Source organism: Pyrus communis, chromosome 4 (assembly GCF_963583255.1).
Source record: "Pyrus communis chromosome 4, drPyrComm1.1, whole genome shotgun sequence".
Lineage (NCBI taxonomy): Eukaryota > Viridiplantae > Streptophyta > Magnoliopsida > Rosales > Rosaceae > Pyrus > Pyrus communis.
In genome coordinates, this window is record NC_084806.1 from 9,177,988 (window position 1) to 9,197,298 (window position 19,311).

Below are 19,311 nucleotides of genomic sequence, written 5' to 3' on the forward strand. Positions count from 1 at the left end.
AATTATAGCTCAACAAATAATTTCCCAGACCAAAAATGTTAACCAAAGAAGGCATGGTTCACATATATGGTAGCCAAAATCTTAACCAAAATCAGTAAGATTTTGGGAGCGTGCTATTTTTCTGTTTTCTGCCAATATTTGCATTGTATCTGTACAAAACAAAATAGCCAAGAAATCTCGCACTCCCTGTATGTAAAGGGACTCACGCCTTTGCATTTTATGTGTAGAACTCGTTGATCTCGAGCAAAAGCATCTGCCCGAATTCTCACAAACCCTTTTTCCTGCTCGCAAATATGATGAGTTTCACATCTCAAACATTGATCGTACTTCTCATTCAAGTTGTCCTTCTTCCAATGTTGCTCCACTGCAGGGTTTTCTTCCCAATGGATGAGAATCTCGTCACCCAAACATGCAAGAAAACCAAAGACTCCGCAGCTTGCGAGGGTCTTCTTCGATCAGACAGTCGAAGTCTCGAAGCAAAAGATGCCACGGGCTTAGTCTTCATCGTGATTGATATATCACAGGCTAAGGCAAACCAAGGCCAGAAAAAAATTGAGGAGCTACTTCAGGCCCCAGGAGCGCCAACAGACAAACTAAACTCTTGCAATGAAAACTACCAAAATGTTATAGAAGATATTCAACAGGCCTCTTCAGTCTTAACCAACGGTGATTATCTCGCTGCTCAAGACCGCATACTGGACACCGTCCATGAGGCTGATTTATGCGACGAACAATTTGCAGGGTCCGATAATCCTCTGTCAGGTTACACCAAAGCTATTCATGATACCGGGACTGTAGGTTCACAAATTGCAGGGCAGTTGACTTCATAAGTTTGATAAGAAATGTTGCCGCAGTATTAAGCCGATAATACTTTTTGTCACACATTAATTTCAGCATTTTCTTTCCCGATCAAAGCAATGTTGTTGATGTGAGGTTCAAATTATGATTTCTTTTGTTACAATGTTGAAGGAATCGAACCCTTGAAATAAATAAATTTCTTTATTTTAATATATTTCACCTGTATCGTTAATTTTATATGAAACTGGAAATTCACCAGTACCATTTGAAAATTTTGAAATCCATGAGATAGCACCAATTTGGTTTTCCAAAAGCAGCAGCTTTTGAAGCATGCTATATATGCATTGCATTGTTATGGTAACAAAGATTTACCTACAGAAATAAGATGACATACAAATTCACATGTTATAATATAAGTGAATTGGTAATATCAAGTAGCAGTGCGACATTTTACCAAAAAACGACTTAGGAAATAGCCAAAATGATCATTTTCCAAATCTCAATTACTGAAATGATTAGTTTTCCAGTACTTCATGGATATCTGATCGCTTTGTCATCAATCTTTTATCGTTATACATAGATATTTAATCGATACATTGTCGATATTTAGTTTTTATCGGTTCAATAGTTGAGATTTGATTTCTGATCATCTTAATTAATTTCCCAAAAAGGGGAAATCTTTCTGTACAAAATCCGGTTGGATTCACTCTTTGTATAAAGTGACAGTCACACCCAGAACTTAATGTGTCTACGCACCATTTAACTTCTCAAACCATTAGTCCTGAAAAGATGAAGAGTTCAACCTCTCTAACACTCATATTTCTCATTCAAATTGTTTGTCTAGTTGTCTTTCTTCCAACAAGCCATTGTCGATCGGTTTTCCTCCCAAGGGATGATGCCAATCTGATCCACCAAACATGCCAACAAACACCAAATTACGATCTCTGCGTCTCTTCTCTTCAACCAGACCCTCGAAGCGCCGACACAGATGTCAAAGGCTTAGGCATCATAATGGTTGATGTAGTTAAGGCTAGGGTAACTGAAACCCTAAACCTAATCAACGAGCTGCTTAAGAAGAGCCCGGGAGCTGAAGCCTTAAGCTCTTGCAACAGAATCTACAATGCAGTTTTAGGAACTGATATCCTAGTAGCCAATCAAGCTTTTGTTAAAGGTGACTATGACTTAGCAGAGCAAGGCATAAATGTTGTTGGCGTCAAGGCAGATGCTTGTGAAAATGGTTTTACCGGCGGCGGTGGCGGTTCTCCTTTGTTAGATATGAACAAAGCCATCCTTGATCTTGTGGCCGTGACAGCAGGAATTGCCAGGACATTGTTTTGATGTATTAATTTTCTGTTGCAATAACGTAAATTAGATAATAATCAAGTTTCTTGTCTTCTAAAAGGAAAAAATAAATTTAAATTTGATTCTAATTTTTTTTAAAGGAAAACTAATAAAAATGGCTTAAAAACTTTGAGTTTTAACGATAAGGACAAAATAAAGGGTAAAGTGAATAGTACTAGGATTTACTTTTTAGTGTAAAAATATGGTTTTTCGTTAAAATGAATAATACCGTGGGCTTTTTGTTAAAACTCCATTTTTTTAAACCTAACCTTAGTATGAAAATAAATTTTCAATTAAATTGCAATTAAATATTTTTCCTATAAAGAATAAACTATTTGAAAAGAAAATCACCAAATTAAAAAAATGAATCAGAGCATATATTGATCATATCCCTATATATAATGTGAGTGTATATATACACACTCTTATTGTTGACATATTCTTTAGTAAAGATCGGCCGCATTAAAGAGATGATTAGTTTGTGTGTTTAAATAGTATAATTAGCAGAAACGATTTGTATGACATTAACAATATAACGCATTTAACCAGAAGTTGACTTCGAACATGCACTATAATTTGAATTTGGAAGCTGCTGGTTACCTTTGTCCACTAATTGATTTGTGCTTGATATGCTAGCCTTTGCGAATAGCAGTATATTTTGTGAGCATCTTAAAGACGACACACATAGAAAGCATCTCACAAGGCATGGTAAGAATCATGTCGGATTTTCTCATTAAGAAAGTTAATCAAACCAGATTTTTCACCATCCAGACAACAAAGTTTCATACTACTATATAAAGAGACTCACATCTTACCAAATGTTGTACTAATTAATCTGTTTCTCCAGATATCATCTCCAAATCAAGCATCTACCAAAATTTTCTAAACCCTTTTTTCTTGCTTGGAAACATGAAGAATTTAATCCCTCTAGCACTCACTTTTCTCATACAAATTTCCCTTCTTCCGGTAAGCCAATGCAGGCCGGTTTACGTGCCAAATGACGCTACTCTTATTGACCAAACATGCCAAAAAACACCGGATCACAACCTTTGCGTCTCTTCTCTTCGATCAGACCCTCGAAGCTCCAGTGCAGACGTCAAAGGCTTAGGCATCATAATGGTTGATGTAGTTAAGGGTAAGGCAACGGACACATTGAACCAAATTAATGACCTTCTTAAGAAGAAGCCTGGTGACAAATCATTGAGCTCTTGTGCTGAAGTGTACAACACAGTTATAACAGCTGATGTGCCGGAAGCCAGTCAGGGTTTTAGTTTGGGTAACCCTAAGTTTGCGGAGCAAGGCATGAATGACGCTGCCGGCGAGGCTGTTTCGTGTGAAAACGGTTTTTCGGGGAGCTCTCCTCTGACGGATAAAAACAAAGCTGTTCATGATGTTGCGGCTGTGGCTGCTGCAATTGCCAAAACGTTAGAATAGTTCGTTACTTGATTTTGTTTTGTGTTCATCTATGGTGCCTTGGTAATTAACTCAATAAATCATTACAGTATCTAGAACCTCTTGTGTGATCTAGCTAGCTCATCGTTATCATTAACTTTATATGAACATGTTAATAACTTACTACACTCGAATCATTACATATTAATTTGATAACAAAAATTGCATTCCTTGGACTTGCAAATCAACGTTATTGTTAGAATGTGAGCATCCAACTAAAATTCAAGTGGCAACGAGTTGAATGCCCCAACATAATTGAGGCTCTTATGACTTATGCTAGACTTCCATCCTTCGATGTGGAATGCTCTCAACGCCATTAACGTGGTTTTGTTGTGCCTGACACATGAAAAATACATTAGTTACAACTTAGAACATGCTTTTGAACTGGAGAAATATATAATACTGATGAATAGAGTTTGTTAAAGAACGGATTATGTTGCATTACTTGAATTAGTCCAACTATATATGGAACAGACATCAGTTGATTATCAAAGAAATTTTCGATATGCTATTGATTATTCATTTGATATTATTAAACAAATCGACATGTTATCAATATATTTTTCTGCTTGTTGTTTAGCTTTGTTCCTTATTATTACTATTTCTTTCCATTGAGGCCAAAACTTGAGGAAATTAAGAATGGTGCTAATAACTTAATCATATATATTCCTCCAATTTTCTCATTACTTGTACTTGAGCACCAAAGAGGGAGAATAACTTCCTGCTCAAGGGTAACAGTATTTCAAGCTAATCACGTACTGTCGTGTTAAAAAAGTTACAAAAAAAGTGCCAATTTGTGAGTGACTTTTCGAACCGTCTCAATAGCATCTTAGGCGTAGGTAAGTTTTTCTTGACAACAGATGGCAATACCAGAATGACACCAAAATAATCGACATGTGAACCAACACAAATGTAAACGCAATTGGAATTCATAGGCACATGATTACAAAAAGCGCCTACAAGTGGCAATCAATCAATCTGCCAATCGATGAAATTGAAACAGGAGTATAAGTTAACTGCCAACAGAATCAGAACAAACAATCCCAACAAAGTTTCCATTTTTCTGTTCCCATCTTGGAAGATGAGTAGCTCAATCTCAAGATTCTCAACCCTTCTTCCTTTTCTACTCGTTGTTTTACTCTTTGCACCCCCAACAACCCAATCGTTTTTTATTCCATCAGATGAAGGCAATGATCTGATACAAACAACATGCAAAAAAACACCCCACTATGATCTCTGCCTCTCAACCCTCCAATCAAACCCCGACAGCTCAAACGCCGACGTGCCGGGATTGGCCCGGATAGTATCCGATGCTCTACTGGCAAATGAAAGTGACACACTGGATTACATCCACAGCCTGCTAAAGCAGTCCCCGGAGGTAGATTTGCAGAAAGCATTGGCAGACTGTGCTGAGTTGTACATCCCAGTTGTGATGTTTAGCCTGCCGCAGGCAATTGAAGCATTGGGAAATGGGCACTTTGGGTTTGCAAAGTACGGGATTTCTGATGCTGCAAAGGAGGCTGAGGCATGCGAGAAGGGTTTTGGAGGAGGAGTGAAGTCTCCTCTCACTGATAGGAATGCTCTTGTGGATGATCTTTCTGGTGTGGCTGTTGCCATTCTCAATTTATTAGAGGGTTGATTTTTCCCTATCTTATTATTAGGAAAATGATAAATGATAACCGCACATTCTTTTTCTCCTTCTGCACGCTTTGGTTTTATCTATGTCAATTTTTCTTTAATTTGCTCAATTCAGAGGTTAAAAATAAAAACGAGTGTGCGGAAATCACTTTCCTAATATTATAGTTAGTGAGTATTTGTGTGATGTTGCTTTTCTTGTGTAGTTTTTGTTTGTACTTGTAGCTGCTGTTTCAGCCACTGAAATCAGAGTTATATTCTCTTCATGTTCCTTTGTGGGGTAAGATGAGATGAAAACTTTATTTTAACTGTTTTGAAGGGTAGGTTTGAAGATCTTATATGAAACGGATTTACTGTTATGTGATATTTTTTATTTAATAATGCATTGTTTTTCTCTACATAATAATGTATTGTTGAATCAGAATGCCTTGTGACTGTAAATCCGTTTTATGTAAGTTATTCTCGTAGATTTTGAATTGGATTGGGTTGGGTCAAGTTTCCGTAGTGACCCTATGTGGTCGTGTATGGTGCGAGATCGTACGTGGCATGAACGAAGAAGGATGAAGTGCCTTATATGTCATATCTTCATCGTAATGAGGTGTCTGAGGATGAAGGCCCAAGAACATATGAACTCAAATTATAGGTGAAGTTTTTCGTTCATCCATACGATCGAAAATACAGTTTCAAATTAGAATGGTAGAGGAAATGCCATACGCAGAAAGGAAGAGACACATAGAATGATAGAGGAAAATAAAGCTTTTTCGCACCTTCATTAAGCCATGAACATGAGCGATATTGCAAGGTCGATAATTTGAACATCGAGTGGAACTGCTTAATTCGATCAAGATTTGCCATATCCTTGAGAATCGTTTGTGATTTGCATTTATACATGTTGTATCATCTCAAAGATATCCAGATTAAAAGATTTGGTTACTGTATACATGTGAAGGCAAATGGTATCTTGTGATCAATTGGGACCCTTCCTACTTAATTACAATTATTTGCTGGAAACTCACGGAGCAAATATACTGAGAGCCGCTCGACTGCTAGAAGAAGCGAACACCCTGTGAAATCACATGTTATATGTGGCACAAATGCCTCAAAGCATGTTAAAAGCACACCCTGGCCAAAAGCACTTCAACAAAAAGAAAATAAAAAGTTCCGATGGGGGAACCTTAGCTTGCTGCATGCACCCTAAGAAACACAACGGGCACCAGAATAACAAATGACACATAATATTGTATTATTGGTCGGAATTCCACAGTTGGGGTTTACGCAAGCCGTTCCAGTTAAATGGGGTTTTCTATTGCCAAGTTTCTGGAATCTTTTCCTTGCAAAAACCGTTTTGTAGCCAAAATGTGTACAAATTACATACCAGACAATGAAGGGATTCGTATTTAGGTGCAAAAGGAGGCACACTAGCCTGGCTAACTCGCCTAATCCACGCATTACCAAAGCATACCTCAAAGAACCAAAATCGACATCTCCATTCTACATTCATGGCATTCCATCCATAGAGGAAACGTTTGCATCTTTGGAGGCAAACCAAACATCATAAAACCCCAAATTCATAGATGGAAAATGCTGTTCGGATCTGATGCCTGCAGAACGGTAACAACAATGTGAATAACGTATCACTTCAAATTCCGGCCAAAATAATGCAGCATTCGAATTGGAAAAGAGTCAGATTCGGGTGATTCTCTAGTCGGATAATTGCCACAACTTTATTAGAGGCCAAACCAGTTGCATAGACGGCAACTTTATCAGTATGCATTTGACATCACCTACAAAACACAAAATTGTACTGTAACCTCTCTCTCTCTCTCTCTCTCTCTCTCTCTCTCTCTCTCTCTCTCTCTCTCTCTCTCTGTACATACAGGGTATCAATTACCTAGCTAGATTCAGCTTCTGTAATCATGCATACAAAAAAGTGCAAGCATCAATGGCTTGCACGAGGATTCAAAGGCATGTGGAATTTGTTGCTCAACATAGACTAGGCAACAACATTATAATATCACCCTGCCCATCTTTTCAGCTTCTCCTGTGGATCCGAACCAGCAACCTGCTCTACTTTACTGCAAGGTGCAATCAAAGCGGAACATTTTACTTCAGACCGTGAAACCAACATTGTTCATCAAGTTAGAAAAGTGTATATATCGATATTTATTCATATACATGAAGATGCCATAAAAACCAAAAAACAATAAGAAGCATTTTTTACCGAAGATAAAATGAATTTAACATACTTGGGGGACGCAGAACCAGGTTCGTTTGATGATGGATTTGGATAGTACTGAACTGAGATCAAATTGCCCTCTGCTCCTCCTGCAGACACTGGAGATCCCTCAAAGTTTACAGGTGAGCTTCTTCTATACGAAATTCCTGCATATAAATGCCAATAGAATGTGAATGTCAAGTAATGGGTAGGAAAAGAAATATTTATAAATCCTTAATACAAAAAAAGGCACCGAGAAATTGTCCAATATAAAAAATTAAAATAAGAGAAAATAACCTTCCACTTCCATCCAAGTGTTTCAAAAGCCTAACTATTTCACTTTGATAAAGCCTAATGAGAATTAAGTAACCATTTAGTCTCTCTATGGTTGTCGACCATATGTAGTTAAGAGATTACGAATATCTGAGATATAATAACCTTATTCGACAACAAGACAAACATAGTCTCTTGTTTCCTACTTCTCAGTTCTCACTAACAAAGAAATTAGTATTACACCTATCAAGAAAACAAAGGCATATCCCATTTAACAATATCAAAACAAATCTAAATAATAGAATAACAAAAATGAGAAAGATAAAGGAAAAGTCTTGGGATTTAGGGATCTCTGAAACAATAAATGTTGAGAAGCTTATTGAAGGTAAATATAGTTTAATAAATATCTTCAATTGTAAAAGAAACATATACGAACTATTTTGTGAATCACCTTTATAACTAAAACATGCATTGCAGAAACAAACCGATTATTTTTCTGGGAATAACCAAAAGAAATGTTAAAATAAGCATTGATTAGATACAAAAGTTCAAATTGTCAATCACAAAGAGCAAAAGTGATATGCACATCGCAAGTTCACCTAAACAGTTTGAAACTGTTTAAAACCATAAAACAACCAACAAACAAGTTAAGAACTATCAAATACAACAGATCTCGAGTTCAATAAAGAAATATTACCTTGTAAGATTAGCACGAGACAGAAGAGAATGGTGAGCAGCATGGCAAATGTGCTGCTATTGGAAGACGATGCCTTAGCAGCTTTCATCTTCTTCAAGGCTTTCATCCGCTCAATCCTTGCACGTTTCCACATGGCAATCTCAGAGAGTTCCTTGATTAACTTCTGGTCCGCCGCATCCAATGATGGGCCTGTTGGAGGTCTGGGAGGTTTAGGAGGCTTTTTATTGCTCGTCTTCTTCCTCTTGTCCTTCACCCGTGACTTCTCTACATGATCTATGCACTCATTCCCCTCCAGCACCTTGTTTGTTGCCACCTTCAAGTTATCGGGGCACACCACACTTGAGTTGGACCCATTGCCACACAAACCGATCCTATCTTCAACTTTAACTGTTCCATCCAACAGTCCGCCACAAACCTTAGCAATTAATGTCTTTGCCTGCTTCTTAGTACTCGAAACAGCGCTATCGCTTGAATCTTCTTCACTAACTACCACCCCATTTTCAAGATCAACTTCAAAGTCCTTTTCCCTCGGACTCTTTTGATCCATTATAATGAACCAAACTTAAGTTAATTGCTAACTCCCTCCCCGGACTCCAAATGCTCAAAGCCACGTTACACCCCTCCCAAATGGAAACAACCAAATTTTGAATCTTGGAGTCAACCCATTAGAAGGAATGGCCTCTTCACAATATATATTATATTCACAGGTGAAACTTGATAACAAATATATCTAGCTTCATCAAACAACAATTTCCAACTTAACTTGCAATTAAATCGAAGACAGCTTAATTGAATGTAATTTTACTTGTTTGACACGGCTCGGCGCTTTCCCAAAAGAATAATCAACCAATAAACAACAGTGTCTCCCTCCTTTTTCCTCCCTTTCCTGTCAATCAACAAAACCCTCCAAGCATTAACAACAATACAAGCAAAACACAATACAATATACTAAAAAACCAAATGCAATGTACATTCAAAACTTGTCGAAAATCAAGAAATTAATCAACTTTATTCAATGCGAATGCGTCTCTCAGATTACAATTGCTTAAATGTACAAATTTAAGATTAAAAAGCAATGCTAAAATGAATCAAACCTGATCAAACAAAACTACATAATGAAAGATTAAGCAAAACCCATCAAAACTACAGCAATCGACACCCTTTATTATGCATCGCCATGAAATTTAACATTGTTTTCGAAAACCCCAAATTCAAAAATTAAGAAATGATGCAAAAAAAATGCAAAAACTAAAGGAAAGGGAGAAAAGGGAAAGTAGAAACCTTCAAAAGAAAGCGAAGAAGCCCCAGATCCGATGCGGAGAAAGAGCTTAAATCGAAGATAGCGTCAAATATGGAAGCTTCAAGTGCTAATTAAAGAGAGTCAGAGTGAGAAGAGAGAAGAGAGAGAGGGGGGGTAGGGGAGGGAGGGAGGAGAGAGAGAGGAAGAAAGGAACGGACACGAGGAGTTTTAGGGGGATCACCGAGAAAGTGCAGGGCTTTTATATAATAAAATCAAATTTTGATTTCTGATATTGTGGCGCTATATCTTCGTCGGTTAAATACCACCGCAAACGACGCGCATCTGATGTCTTCTTCTTCCTCTTCCTCGCCAGCTTCACCGACACTTGCATGCCATTTTTTGAATCTTTGACTTTTCTTGTGGGGTTTTTTTTTTATTTTTTTATTTTTTTATTTTAAATCCCTTTTGGATTATATTTGGACCAATTAAGGTTGGCCTTTGTGATTAATTATAGGGAAGGACCATCAAACGTTTAGATCAACTGATCCAGACATTTAAATTTGATTCAATGGTTATAAATAGGAGACCTTCTAAAAGTTATAATAATTATAATCGTTGAATTAAATCTCAACAGTCCCGATCATTTGATCATGGACCTTTGATGGGAGAGATCCGGAATTATAAACACACTTTTTATTTTGAAACAAAGTGATGATCTTTATTGATTTTATAATTTGATTAGCATTTAAATCATGGAAATGGGTATATGCTATACAATGTTTGTGGAATATTCTTTTGTTAGAAAGTCAGTTAAATTTACTTGTATGCATATTAACGACAAAACGTATTAGAGTGTGTCTGATTATCCCAATAATCTTGTAATGCTAAGTTTAGGATTATATGGAGTTATGTAACTTTACCCTTTACCTAAAAGACATCGTTAATCTCATCTCTTTTTTACCAAATTCTCCTTTTTAATGGTAAAATCTCAATGCCAATGACGCTTTACAACAGTGTCGGAAAACAATTTATATTTATGCATTATAGTACCGGTTTGATCTTCACTGATCCTCCTCCCCTAACAATTAACAAATGTTGGGAAACTATCTTAACAAAAAATTCTTTGGCACTTGTATGAAAAGTAACCATCTCAATTATAAGATTAATTCAACAAGGTGTTTCACATACCGCGTCAATAATGGTATCTACAACTAAGAAAATATACACTTTCTAAATGAAAATTATTTATTTTTGTAGATGACTAAGTATTATTTATTTGTTATACTTATACACCGACGATAGTTGCAATGATAAAAAAAAACGAACATAATACAATAAATAGACATGAAAGAAATGTTCTTAACAACGTAAGTTATGCATACGAAGTTTTAGAATGGGTAACTATGAAAAAACCGCTTAAGGCCCAAAAACAATTGTCATTGTCCAAATATTTGAAAATGAGCTTAAGTTCTTCGTATATTTGAGAATGACTTACCTACACCCTCAAAACCTACATCATCATTGTCACTTGAACCAATAAACACGATAATATGTGTTTTAAGTTTTTCACGTGCGCTCTTATATGATTGATTTAATTATAGCACCGTGACTTTACCATCTTTGTTTCATATAACTTATTTTCGAGTGATGATAAGAACATTGTAAAGACAAAGACAACCACATATAGTCTGGCTGGATTGGGATTTGAGGATTGAGACTCCCAATTTCAGGCAGTCCTCCAATCCATACGATTCAGAGAAGAATCCCTGCTGAGTAGTGCTGTCACCAAAACTTGATGAACAGAAGAAGATAAAAATGGTGGAGGGAGAGGGATGGGTTACGGGGTTGGCCAACCATCTCACTCACTCACCTACTCTCTCCACGCCCACGATCTCCACGTGAATTAAAAATGGTGACACCCATTTTGTCTATACGTGGAGTTTTTTTTTTTTTTTTTTTTTTTTTTATTATTTTTTTTTTTTATAATAATTATGTGAAGTTGATCCGTTGATAATTGAGTTTATGTCCCATCGTTTACCATAGAGGACCCATTAGCAAAAGATATGAAACATTTATATGGACTTTGTGCTCCCTCATGCATGGTGCATGCGTCGTTTAGGCGGGTGATTCCCCACAATCATACAAACATGATGATAAAATCTTCCGTGTCATTAATTATAACATGAATTTAATTATAAGTTTATCTTTTTTACACATATGTTTGACATTTTACGTTTGTGTACGATCATGAGTTTATTATTCTTGTGATATGACTAGTCACGTGATGAGAGAGATATGTAAAAAATAATTGAAGAAGCGGAAATGAGGAACTTGGGAAGGGAGAAGGGGTCTCGAGATCATCTCCGCTCATGCTCCTATTTGTAGTTGTACTCAACTAATTACGCGTACGAATTTCTCATCAGTACCTACCTTTGTTCCAAACCAAAACAACTTATATATGTAGTAGTTGATGACAGGTATTTGTTGAAGTTAGTATAAGCTTCTTTTGCCGGAGTGCTATTGTTGTAGCAGTTGATAAGTTTTGCTTCTCATCAGTACCTACCTTTGCTTCTTTTACAATGATATGAAAAGGTTAAGAAAAATGGTTGTAATCCTCAGCCATATTTAGGAGTCAAAGGCTCAATGTAAGAATCTGTCTGGACAAACATTAAAGAGACTTTCTTAAAAGTGGGATTTTTTTGTGAACTTTCTATCTTCTCATATTTTTTGCCCAATATTTTATATGACACGGAAATTAACGTTAAACTGTAAAGTGACAAATAATTCATATAAACTCTCACTTTTAAAATGATCTCATTAATATTTCTCATATGTTAAAACTACACTATCAATCCAAACAATGGTGCATATGAGTTAGGCCCCCTGAATATGACACGTAACTAAATAGGCACGTTCGCTTGCCATCAAAGTTTGGTCCATTCATTTATCTTGAAATACACTATAGATTGGCATTTGGCAACACAGGTCAAGTCATGTGTATTTTGGATTTGTGTATTCGAATACTATACCTTAAATTTGTTTTTCCATGAGGTCAGATAACTTTACAATAATCCAGCTCATTTATCATATTAGTCTTATCATCTTCATTGGTCCGTGCAAACCCATATGATGAAGAGATTTTTCAATATATACAAACAAATCAAAATATTCTACATCACGTATCATAACACAAGTAGAGGATATTTTAAAAATATATTCTTTATCTATTTATATTATGACATGTAATGTACTGATTTGTGTTTTTGGTATATAGAAAAATTTCTACGTATAATGAGTTAGTCATAACTTGGTATCGAACACATCATCTATATGAGTCAAACTAAAACCCGTTCACTTACAAGTGATGATGAAACACTAAAAATCAAACTTGAAACCTCTCATTTGCAAGTGGATATGAAGCACTAGACAACATCAATTGATATATAGGCATCTAATCTCTAGCATTACTTATGTTTTTTTAGCCAAAATGGTCTCTGACATTAGCATAACTCCTTACTTTGTTTCCTGAGATTTAAAATCGATAGAAGTGACCATTGAATTTGTCCACCGTCAAACATGTTGGTCATTCCATGAGAAATCTCCATTAAGGCAGACCGAAATAACAAAATACCCTTAAATTTCGTTAAATTATTTTGACATATTGTTTATTAAATTAAGGATATTTTAGATATTTTAATCCTGATTTAACAAATATTCTATATAGAAGAACCAATACGATTGATGGTGAAGAAGCTCAAGCATCACTTGTATCGATTTCAACTTTTAAGAACTAAAGAGACGAGTTATATTGACTAAAATGTTATACTCTTATCCTATCCAGCTAGCTTCGTGATAAAAAGCCGTCACCACTCACCACCCTCACACTAATACCCACGTGCGGCCGATACATATTCTCTCCGCGGCCCATGAATATACTGAGGCTTGGGCCTCTTATCTCAGGTCCAATTAGCTTGGATACATTTACAACCATTCAAAGGCGGATTGGCCCATCAAAAAAGGGCGCTGGAAACCACAATTGAAATTCTAACTGTTATGATCCTTTTATATTTGAAATTTATCAACTTAAGCAGAAATTCATGTTGGTTAATCGACAGAAATTTTACTAAAAACAGAGTACACTACAGTTCAACCCGAAATCTAAAAGCACTGCACAAATTGACACAGACTAAAACTTGAAGATAGCAGCACCGCTCGACGGCTTGGAAGCAAAAACATATAGGCCGAGATCGTTATTGTTTATGACGCCTTTGTCAATTCGCGACTGGTAGAAGCGTTCCTGATGCGGATAAAGAACCGCAAAGGATATTTAGGTTCAACAAAATAAACAAACAAAATCGACAACGGAGGAAAGTACTATTAAGGATGTTAGCAGATGTGCAAACCTTTAAGTTGAGGATAAATTGTGGGACAATACTATCTTTTACCAAAGCAACTGCACAGCCGCCCCATCCAGCTCCCGTAAGCCTTGCCCCAAGAGCACCATTCTCCCGACAAATATTTACAAGTTCTTCCAACTCCGGACAGCTAGTTGATTGAAAAAGAAAGATGGTAAAGATAAGATTGATAAAATTTACAAGATGTGATCAATTATTATTGCGAGTGTGTGTCAGTAGTGTGCATGTAAATTCGAGGGAGATCAAAAATATAAATTTGTACCTGCACTCATATAACACACTGCAGCTGTAGTGGCTATCATTCATAAGATCCCCAAGCTTCTTTAGCTTATCCTCATCACTGCAAAAACAGTTCCAGTGTTAGAATAAAACCTTGTATTTGTTCCCGCCACTAACAAGTTCTATATCGTACCTTAACCGCACCCTAAGCTACCACCACATACAAAATTCCCATGTTTACTAAAGAGAACATACAGTTAAGTTTAGTACCGATATGCCAATTCCATTCTATATCTTAAGCCATATTTACTGCGTCATGGGTAGGGGTAAAAGAGTTCAAATGAACTAAGATAGTACACCACTGGCTCTAGTAACACGTGGTATCTCTCCCTACTTATTAAATGGCGGTAGGTCTCGAGTTTAAACCCTGAGAGGGGTACGATATAGAAGGGGGAATGCTATCCCCTTCTAGTTCTAGTAACCAACAGATTGGCACTTCCGCAACTAATATACAAACCTTACTGTTGATGAGACGGCGTCCTTGAAAGCATGTACCCGCTTGGCTTCAGAGTACACATGGGAGGCTCTCTGGTAAACAAGAGTTTTTTAACATTAAATCAAAATTTCCAATTTTTACGAAAATAATCGACAAATTTAGCAATGACTCGATATAGCTAACAACAAAAGAAGTACCTGAGATAACTTGAAGTTCTTTGCAACGTTCAAAACATCCAAAGAAGACGAGGAATCTTTCAAGATAGAGGGCAGACTCTCCCCAAGAATTTCCTCTATTTCCCCAGCTGTATAAGGTTCTTCTTTTAAATTCTCCTGTAGATAAAGACAAAGTGTTATTTAAATGAGATAGATAGGGAAGCGATTAATACAAACCTACATGAAAATAATCAAATGTATAAAGCACTGATTGACAAAATTTTGGCAGGCAATGAATAAAACTACCTTTACAGCCACGACAGGATCTGTTGACCCACGAGTACTAGCAAATGATATGCACAACCCTTCAACGTCGGAAAGAGTTTTGACACTTGATATTGCCTCTTGCGGTTTCATCCCCAACTTTATCCCAAGCACAATCTAAAAAAGTTTCCAAGTCCACAATGTCAGTACACAATATCTCCGACAAAAAAAAATAGTACACCCTTCTTGTGAGCTGAAAACCCAGGTTGATATTTACCCCCTGTATTAATAGCTCATAAAAAAATTTAGGATTTGGAACATAAGTTTTGGGTCGAAGACCAAAATATATCAAACTTACAGCAGCCAAACGACATTCAACAACTCGGTTATTGTAATTTGTGGCAGCAGTTACTGCTTTCTGAGAATCTGCCAAAGAATTGGCCACAACAAAAGTCCCACCAGCCGGAAGTTGCACATCAGTAGCACGAACAGGGTTAAAATCAATTAGTTCTGCAAACCCAGTCTTGGCCATCACAGAGATTGCCTGCAATTTGAACCAATATCAGGACAAACAGGTGCGTGACAGATATCGGACTCAAATTAATCGAAAATGATAAAATTATCGGACCTGATCCATTCCACCAGATTGTGTGCCAATGTGACGCTCACACTCGCACGTAAGTTGGGCAACCACTTTCTGCTCACAAGAAACAATGTCAGCATTGGAAGCTTATCTATACAATATGTATAGCACCGGCACACAGACCACGAATATACCTTGGGGAAATTCACATCAAAAGCAGCCATTATCGCAATCGTAGAAGCACAAACTAATGCAGCAGAGCTCGATAGTCCGGAGCCTATACAAAACAATAAATCTCAAATTTTACTCCACCATATGAAAAACTAGTTGCCCTGTACTTATATATAGATATTATCAATCTAATTAACCTAAAAATTTACAACATTAATTGATGGGAAATGCACCTGTAGGAACTGTTCCATCAATAAGAACATCAAGCCCAACTGCTCTAACATTTTCTCCCTTCGATTTGGCAAATTCGTAAAAACCTTTGTACCTGAACAACAACATAAACCCATCACTTTCTGCCGTACATTCAGAAACTGATAGTTTTAACGTTTGACCATCCAAATGTTTTCATCATCAAACAAAAAGAACGGAAAAAAACTAAATTTAGCCAAACATACAGATCAAAGCATGGATTTTTATGTCTTACCCACAAATGAAATAGTGCCCCCATTTGTGATTCTTCAAGTCAATTTCCTTCAACCACCAGAAAAAGTTAAAAAGTCAAAAACTTTGACTAAAATTGCACACCGATATCAACGGGGATGATCAAGTCAAACAATTTGGTACCTGGGTCGGGTCGGCGGGATAAGTGCAAATTTGGTACTTGTCGTTGATATTGGCGATTCTGAGAACTTTCTCGGCGTCTCCGTCGTCGCGCTTCCGAATTGCGACAATGGTGTCCTGTCGTATGGCCATCGGCAGCACCGAGTAGCCCTCGTAGTCTATGTGCTCTCCGATCAAGTTCACCCTCCCTGAATCCACCGTCCGATCACAAATTCAAACACGTGCACAAAATCGAAAACTGAAAAATCCCCGAGAGAGACAGAGAGAGAGAGAGAGAGAGAGAAAGAGGGACCCACCTGGAGAGCGAGCGAAGAGTTGGGGAGGGTGACCGAAAACCTGCTGGAACTTGGACTTCAGCCGGTTGAATCGTAGCTGGGTCTCGTCGAGTTGGGAGGAGTCGCCGTAGACGGCGTTGAGGGTGTCGTGAATTGGAATGGGGAGTTCTTCGTGTTTTGCCATTTGTGCCATCTACTTGATTACCCGAACCCTCCGCAACCACTTAAAGAAAACTCAAAGCCCCCCGTGACGGCGACGGCGACGCAAGCAAACAAAAACTTCAAATTATCTAATTATTATCGAATAATTAATAATTAGACAATAATTTAGGACACTTTGGGATTCGGATTAAGGATGAAGGGGAAGAAATAGGAGCGAGGAGCCGGAGGAGTCGGAGTTTTAGAACCCGCTAGTTAAGGAAGAAGATATTTTTATGGGGACGAGAATTAAGGAAGGAGATAAACAACCTAGTAAGATTAAGATTTCGAAGTGGTTTTACAGCGCGAATCTGAGACCTTGATGGGTAGTTACGTGGGATTTGGATAATTCTGGATTCAGATATAGGAGTGCTCGTTGTCGTTTCGGATTGGTTTACTCGTTTTTTTAATATATATTTTTGGAATTTTTATTATTTTATTTTGCAGTTACATTACGTGGGGTGAGGTCCAACTGCTGCCGGTATGCTTTTTACGGTGTGCGCGGAGAGGCACGGGCAGTGCGGTGGCGCGGAGGGGTGGCGGGCAAAACAACAACAATCCTCGTATTAATACAAGGGTTATTAGTTTGAAATGCCAATTGAAACTTTCATTGGGTCTCAATTTACCCGCTGAAACTAACAATTTCAACTTTTTTGTCTCATTTTATCCACTCCCGTTAATGGATCCTTAAATTTAAGAGCATTTTAGACATTTTAGTTTTTACACATTTATTTACCTCTAATCCTCACACTAAGCAAGTCTCAATTTTATTTTTAACAACTCTAATTCAAATGCATAAATTTTGAGCATTTTTAAAAATAAATTATCCAATCAATAGAGAAATTCTGAGCAACAAAATCATTGTATCAACCAAATTAAGGGTTACATTTGTTCATAAGTCATTTCGCTTACAAGATATCCATGTATTAGCTCGAAACTTTGCAATTGAAAAATATTCATTACAACAAAATCATTATACCATTAAGCTATCCTATCCAAAATACTTCCCAAACCAAAAAAAAAAAAAAATCATTTTAAAGCAAATGTGCATACTTTGAACAACCTCATGCCTAGTGGAATGAGTGACACACTCCGAATCGACCTGTGCTGGCCAACCCTGGAAAAGTGACGAAGCCATAAAATGTGATGATGTGGAAAATGTGAATAAATTAAAACCTAAAAGTGACTAAATGTAAAAGTGTGCATGTGAGCGGGATTGAACTCATTTCACATGTGATGTTAGAGCATAAGTAAAGTACAATAAAATTAGGATAATAAATATACCATCGGAAGTGATTTATGATACCAACTTTTGTCAGGAATCCTCGTCGCCACAACAGTTTTGCCACTAAAACCTGGAGGGATGAAAAACAAGGGTGAGTCGGCCTGAAAAATAAAGTTTAGTAAACCATTTTCGAAAAGTGTAACCCCTCGCTGTAAAACAAATATATCGTTTCCCAAAAATATTATAATAATAGTATGTAATAGGTACTCTGCAGCACAAGTGAGTTAAAGGATGTAGGCACAACAACAAGGTATATCAACATCAAATCTCAATTCGTTATTACAAGAAATCAATGCTCGTTAATTTATGTAGGCACACAAGTCCATTGGAGAGTTATTCAAACAATGGAATAGGTTGGGTGTAGGTTTTACATTATGGTAATGCATCATGTGAGCTGAGCTAGTCCCATGACAGTACAAATAACTAAGAGACTTCTTGCAAATACGTAATAATGGGCAGATAAAACGCAAAAATATCATGCCACAAGTTTATGCTCACAAATAATATGTACAAAAAATCTATTTGTAAAGCTAAACATCACATATCACATCATAATATATAAAAGCAGTTGTTAAGAAAAATCACATATATATATATATATATATAAACGAAAAGACCTACTCACAAATACATGTAGGTCATAAATCGTCCAACTATTTTGCATGCGGTACTCCTCTGGGTGGTCCTTTCCTATATGAGAAATTACTACACTAATTAATAAACTAATAATAATAAATCTAATAAATCTAATTTTCTTTAGTTTGCTCAATAACAGAATTTTCGTCGGAAATTTGGAAAGAAATTCAATTGCCCCGTTTGAAGTCGTTACACAACCGAATTTGACCTATAATATATCAAAACGAAGCTTAGGACGAGAGAAATAAGATTATACCTATTTTAAGGTCAAAAGATGGCCGGAGCTCGTTGGAAAATGCCCTGAAAGTGACTGCCCGAGTTGGAGTTCTTCGTTTTCGTCGG

At 36.9% G+C, this 19,311-nt stretch overlaps 6 protein-coding genes across 6 annotated transcripts; 4 read left to right on the forward strand and 2 right to left on the reverse strand.

Annotated features, from left to right (window-relative positions):
* The first annotated feature begins 383 nt into the window (after positions 1-383).
* LOC137732642 (pectinesterase inhibitor-like) lies at positions 384-830 on the forward strand. The gene has a single exon (XM_068471943.1). It carries the CDS (start codon positions 384-386, stop codon positions 828-830), a length of 447 nt encoding a protein of 148 aa, XP_068328044.1.
* Positions 831-1,587: 757 nt separating this feature from the next.
* On the forward strand, positions 1,588-2,136 carry LOC137732644 (cell wall / vacuolar inhibitor of fructosidase 1-like). The gene has a single exon (XM_068471944.1). It carries the CDS (start codon positions 1,588-1,590, stop codon positions 2,134-2,136), a length of 549 nt encoding a protein of 182 aa, XP_068328045.1.
* A 912-nt stretch (positions 2,137-3,048) lies between these two features.
* LOC137730797 (cell wall / vacuolar inhibitor of fructosidase 1-like) lies at positions 3,049-3,573 on the forward strand. The gene has a single exon (XM_068469769.1). It carries the CDS (start codon positions 3,049-3,051, stop codon positions 3,571-3,573), a length of 525 nt encoding a protein of 174 aa, XP_068325870.1.
* A 931-nt stretch (positions 3,574-4,504) lies between these two features.
* Positions 4,505-5,492, forward strand: LOC137732310 (cell wall / vacuolar inhibitor of fructosidase 1). Its single transcript, XM_068471618.1, has one exon. It carries the CDS (start codon positions 4,580-4,582, stop codon positions 5,228-5,230), a length of 651 nt encoding a protein of 216 aa, XP_068327719.1. The 5' UTR covers positions 4,505-4,579; the 3' UTR covers positions 5,231-5,492.
* Positions 5,493-6,458: 966 nt separating this feature from the next.
* Positions 6,459-10,043, reverse strand: LOC137731717 (uncharacterized). Its single transcript, XM_068470907.1, has 4 exons — positions 9,693-10,043; positions 8,412-9,297; positions 7,473-7,608; positions 6,459-7,301 (listed from the first exon to the last, which is right to left on the reverse strand). Exons 2-4 carry the CDS (start codon positions 8,956-8,958, stop codon positions 7,241-7,243), a joined length of 744 nt encoding a protein of 247 aa, XP_068327008.1. The 5' UTR covers positions 8,959-9,297; positions 9,693-10,043; the 3' UTR covers positions 6,459-7,240.
* A 3,644-nt stretch (positions 10,044-13,687) lies between these two features.
* On the reverse strand, positions 13,688-17,382 carry LOC137731590 (galactokinase-like). The gene is made up of 13 exons (XM_068470745.1): positions 16,872-17,382; positions 16,579-16,763; positions 16,439-16,485; positions 16,188-16,279; positions 15,978-16,060; positions 15,829-15,897; positions 15,559-15,744; positions 15,243-15,377; positions 14,979-15,113; positions 14,803-14,873; positions 14,329-14,406; positions 14,055-14,196; positions 13,688-13,948 (listed from the first exon to the last, which is right to left on the reverse strand). The coding sequence occupies exons 1-13, from the start codon at positions 17,041-17,043 to the stop codon at positions 13,838-13,840; spliced, it is 1,506 nt and encodes a 501-aa protein (XP_068326846.1). The 5' UTR covers positions 17,044-17,382; the 3' UTR covers positions 13,688-13,837.
* Between the last annotated feature and the right edge of the window lie 1,929 nt (positions 17,383-19,311).

Bases quoted from the DNA above. Each gene is read 5' to 3' on its own strand.
- LOC137732642 (XM_068471943.1), top strand. From the start codon at position 384: ATGGATGAGAATCTCGTCACCCAAACATGCAAGAAAACCAAAGACTCC.
- LOC137732644 (XM_068471944.1), top strand. From the start codon at position 1,588: ATGAAGAGTTCAACCTCTCTAACACTCATATTTCTCATTCAAATTGTT.
- LOC137730797 (XM_068469769.1), top strand. From the start codon at position 3,049: ATGAAGAATTTAATCCCTCTAGCACTCACTTTTCTCATACAAATTTCC.
- LOC137732310 (XM_068471618.1), top strand. From the start codon at position 4,580: ATGAAATTGAAACAGGAGTATAAGTTAACTGCCAACAGAATCAGAACA.
- LOC137731717 (XM_068470907.1), bottom strand. From the start codon at position 8,958: ATGGATCAAAAGAGTCCGAGGGAAAAGGACTTTGAAGTTGATCTTGAA. The intron at 7,609-8,411 runs GTAATATTTCTT...ATTTATATGCAG, and splicing joins TCTCGTGCTAATCTTACAAG to GAATTTCGTATAGAAGAAGC. The intron at 7,302-7,472 runs GTATGTTAAATT...TGCACCTTGCAG, and splicing joins CCTGGTTCTGCGTCCCCCAA to TAAAGTAGAGCAGGTTGCTG.
- LOC137731590 (XM_068470745.1), bottom strand. From the start codon at position 17,043: ATGGCACAAATGGCAAAACACGAAGAACTCCCCATTCCAATTCACGAC. The intron at 15,114-15,242 runs GTAGTTTTATTC...CTTTATCTACAG, and splicing joins ATCCTGTCGTGGCTGTAAAG to GAGAATTTAAAAGAAGAACC. The intron at 13,949-14,054 runs GTTTGCACATCT...TATCCGCATCAG, and splicing joins AATTTATCCTCAACTTAAAG to GAACGCTTCTACCAGTCGCG.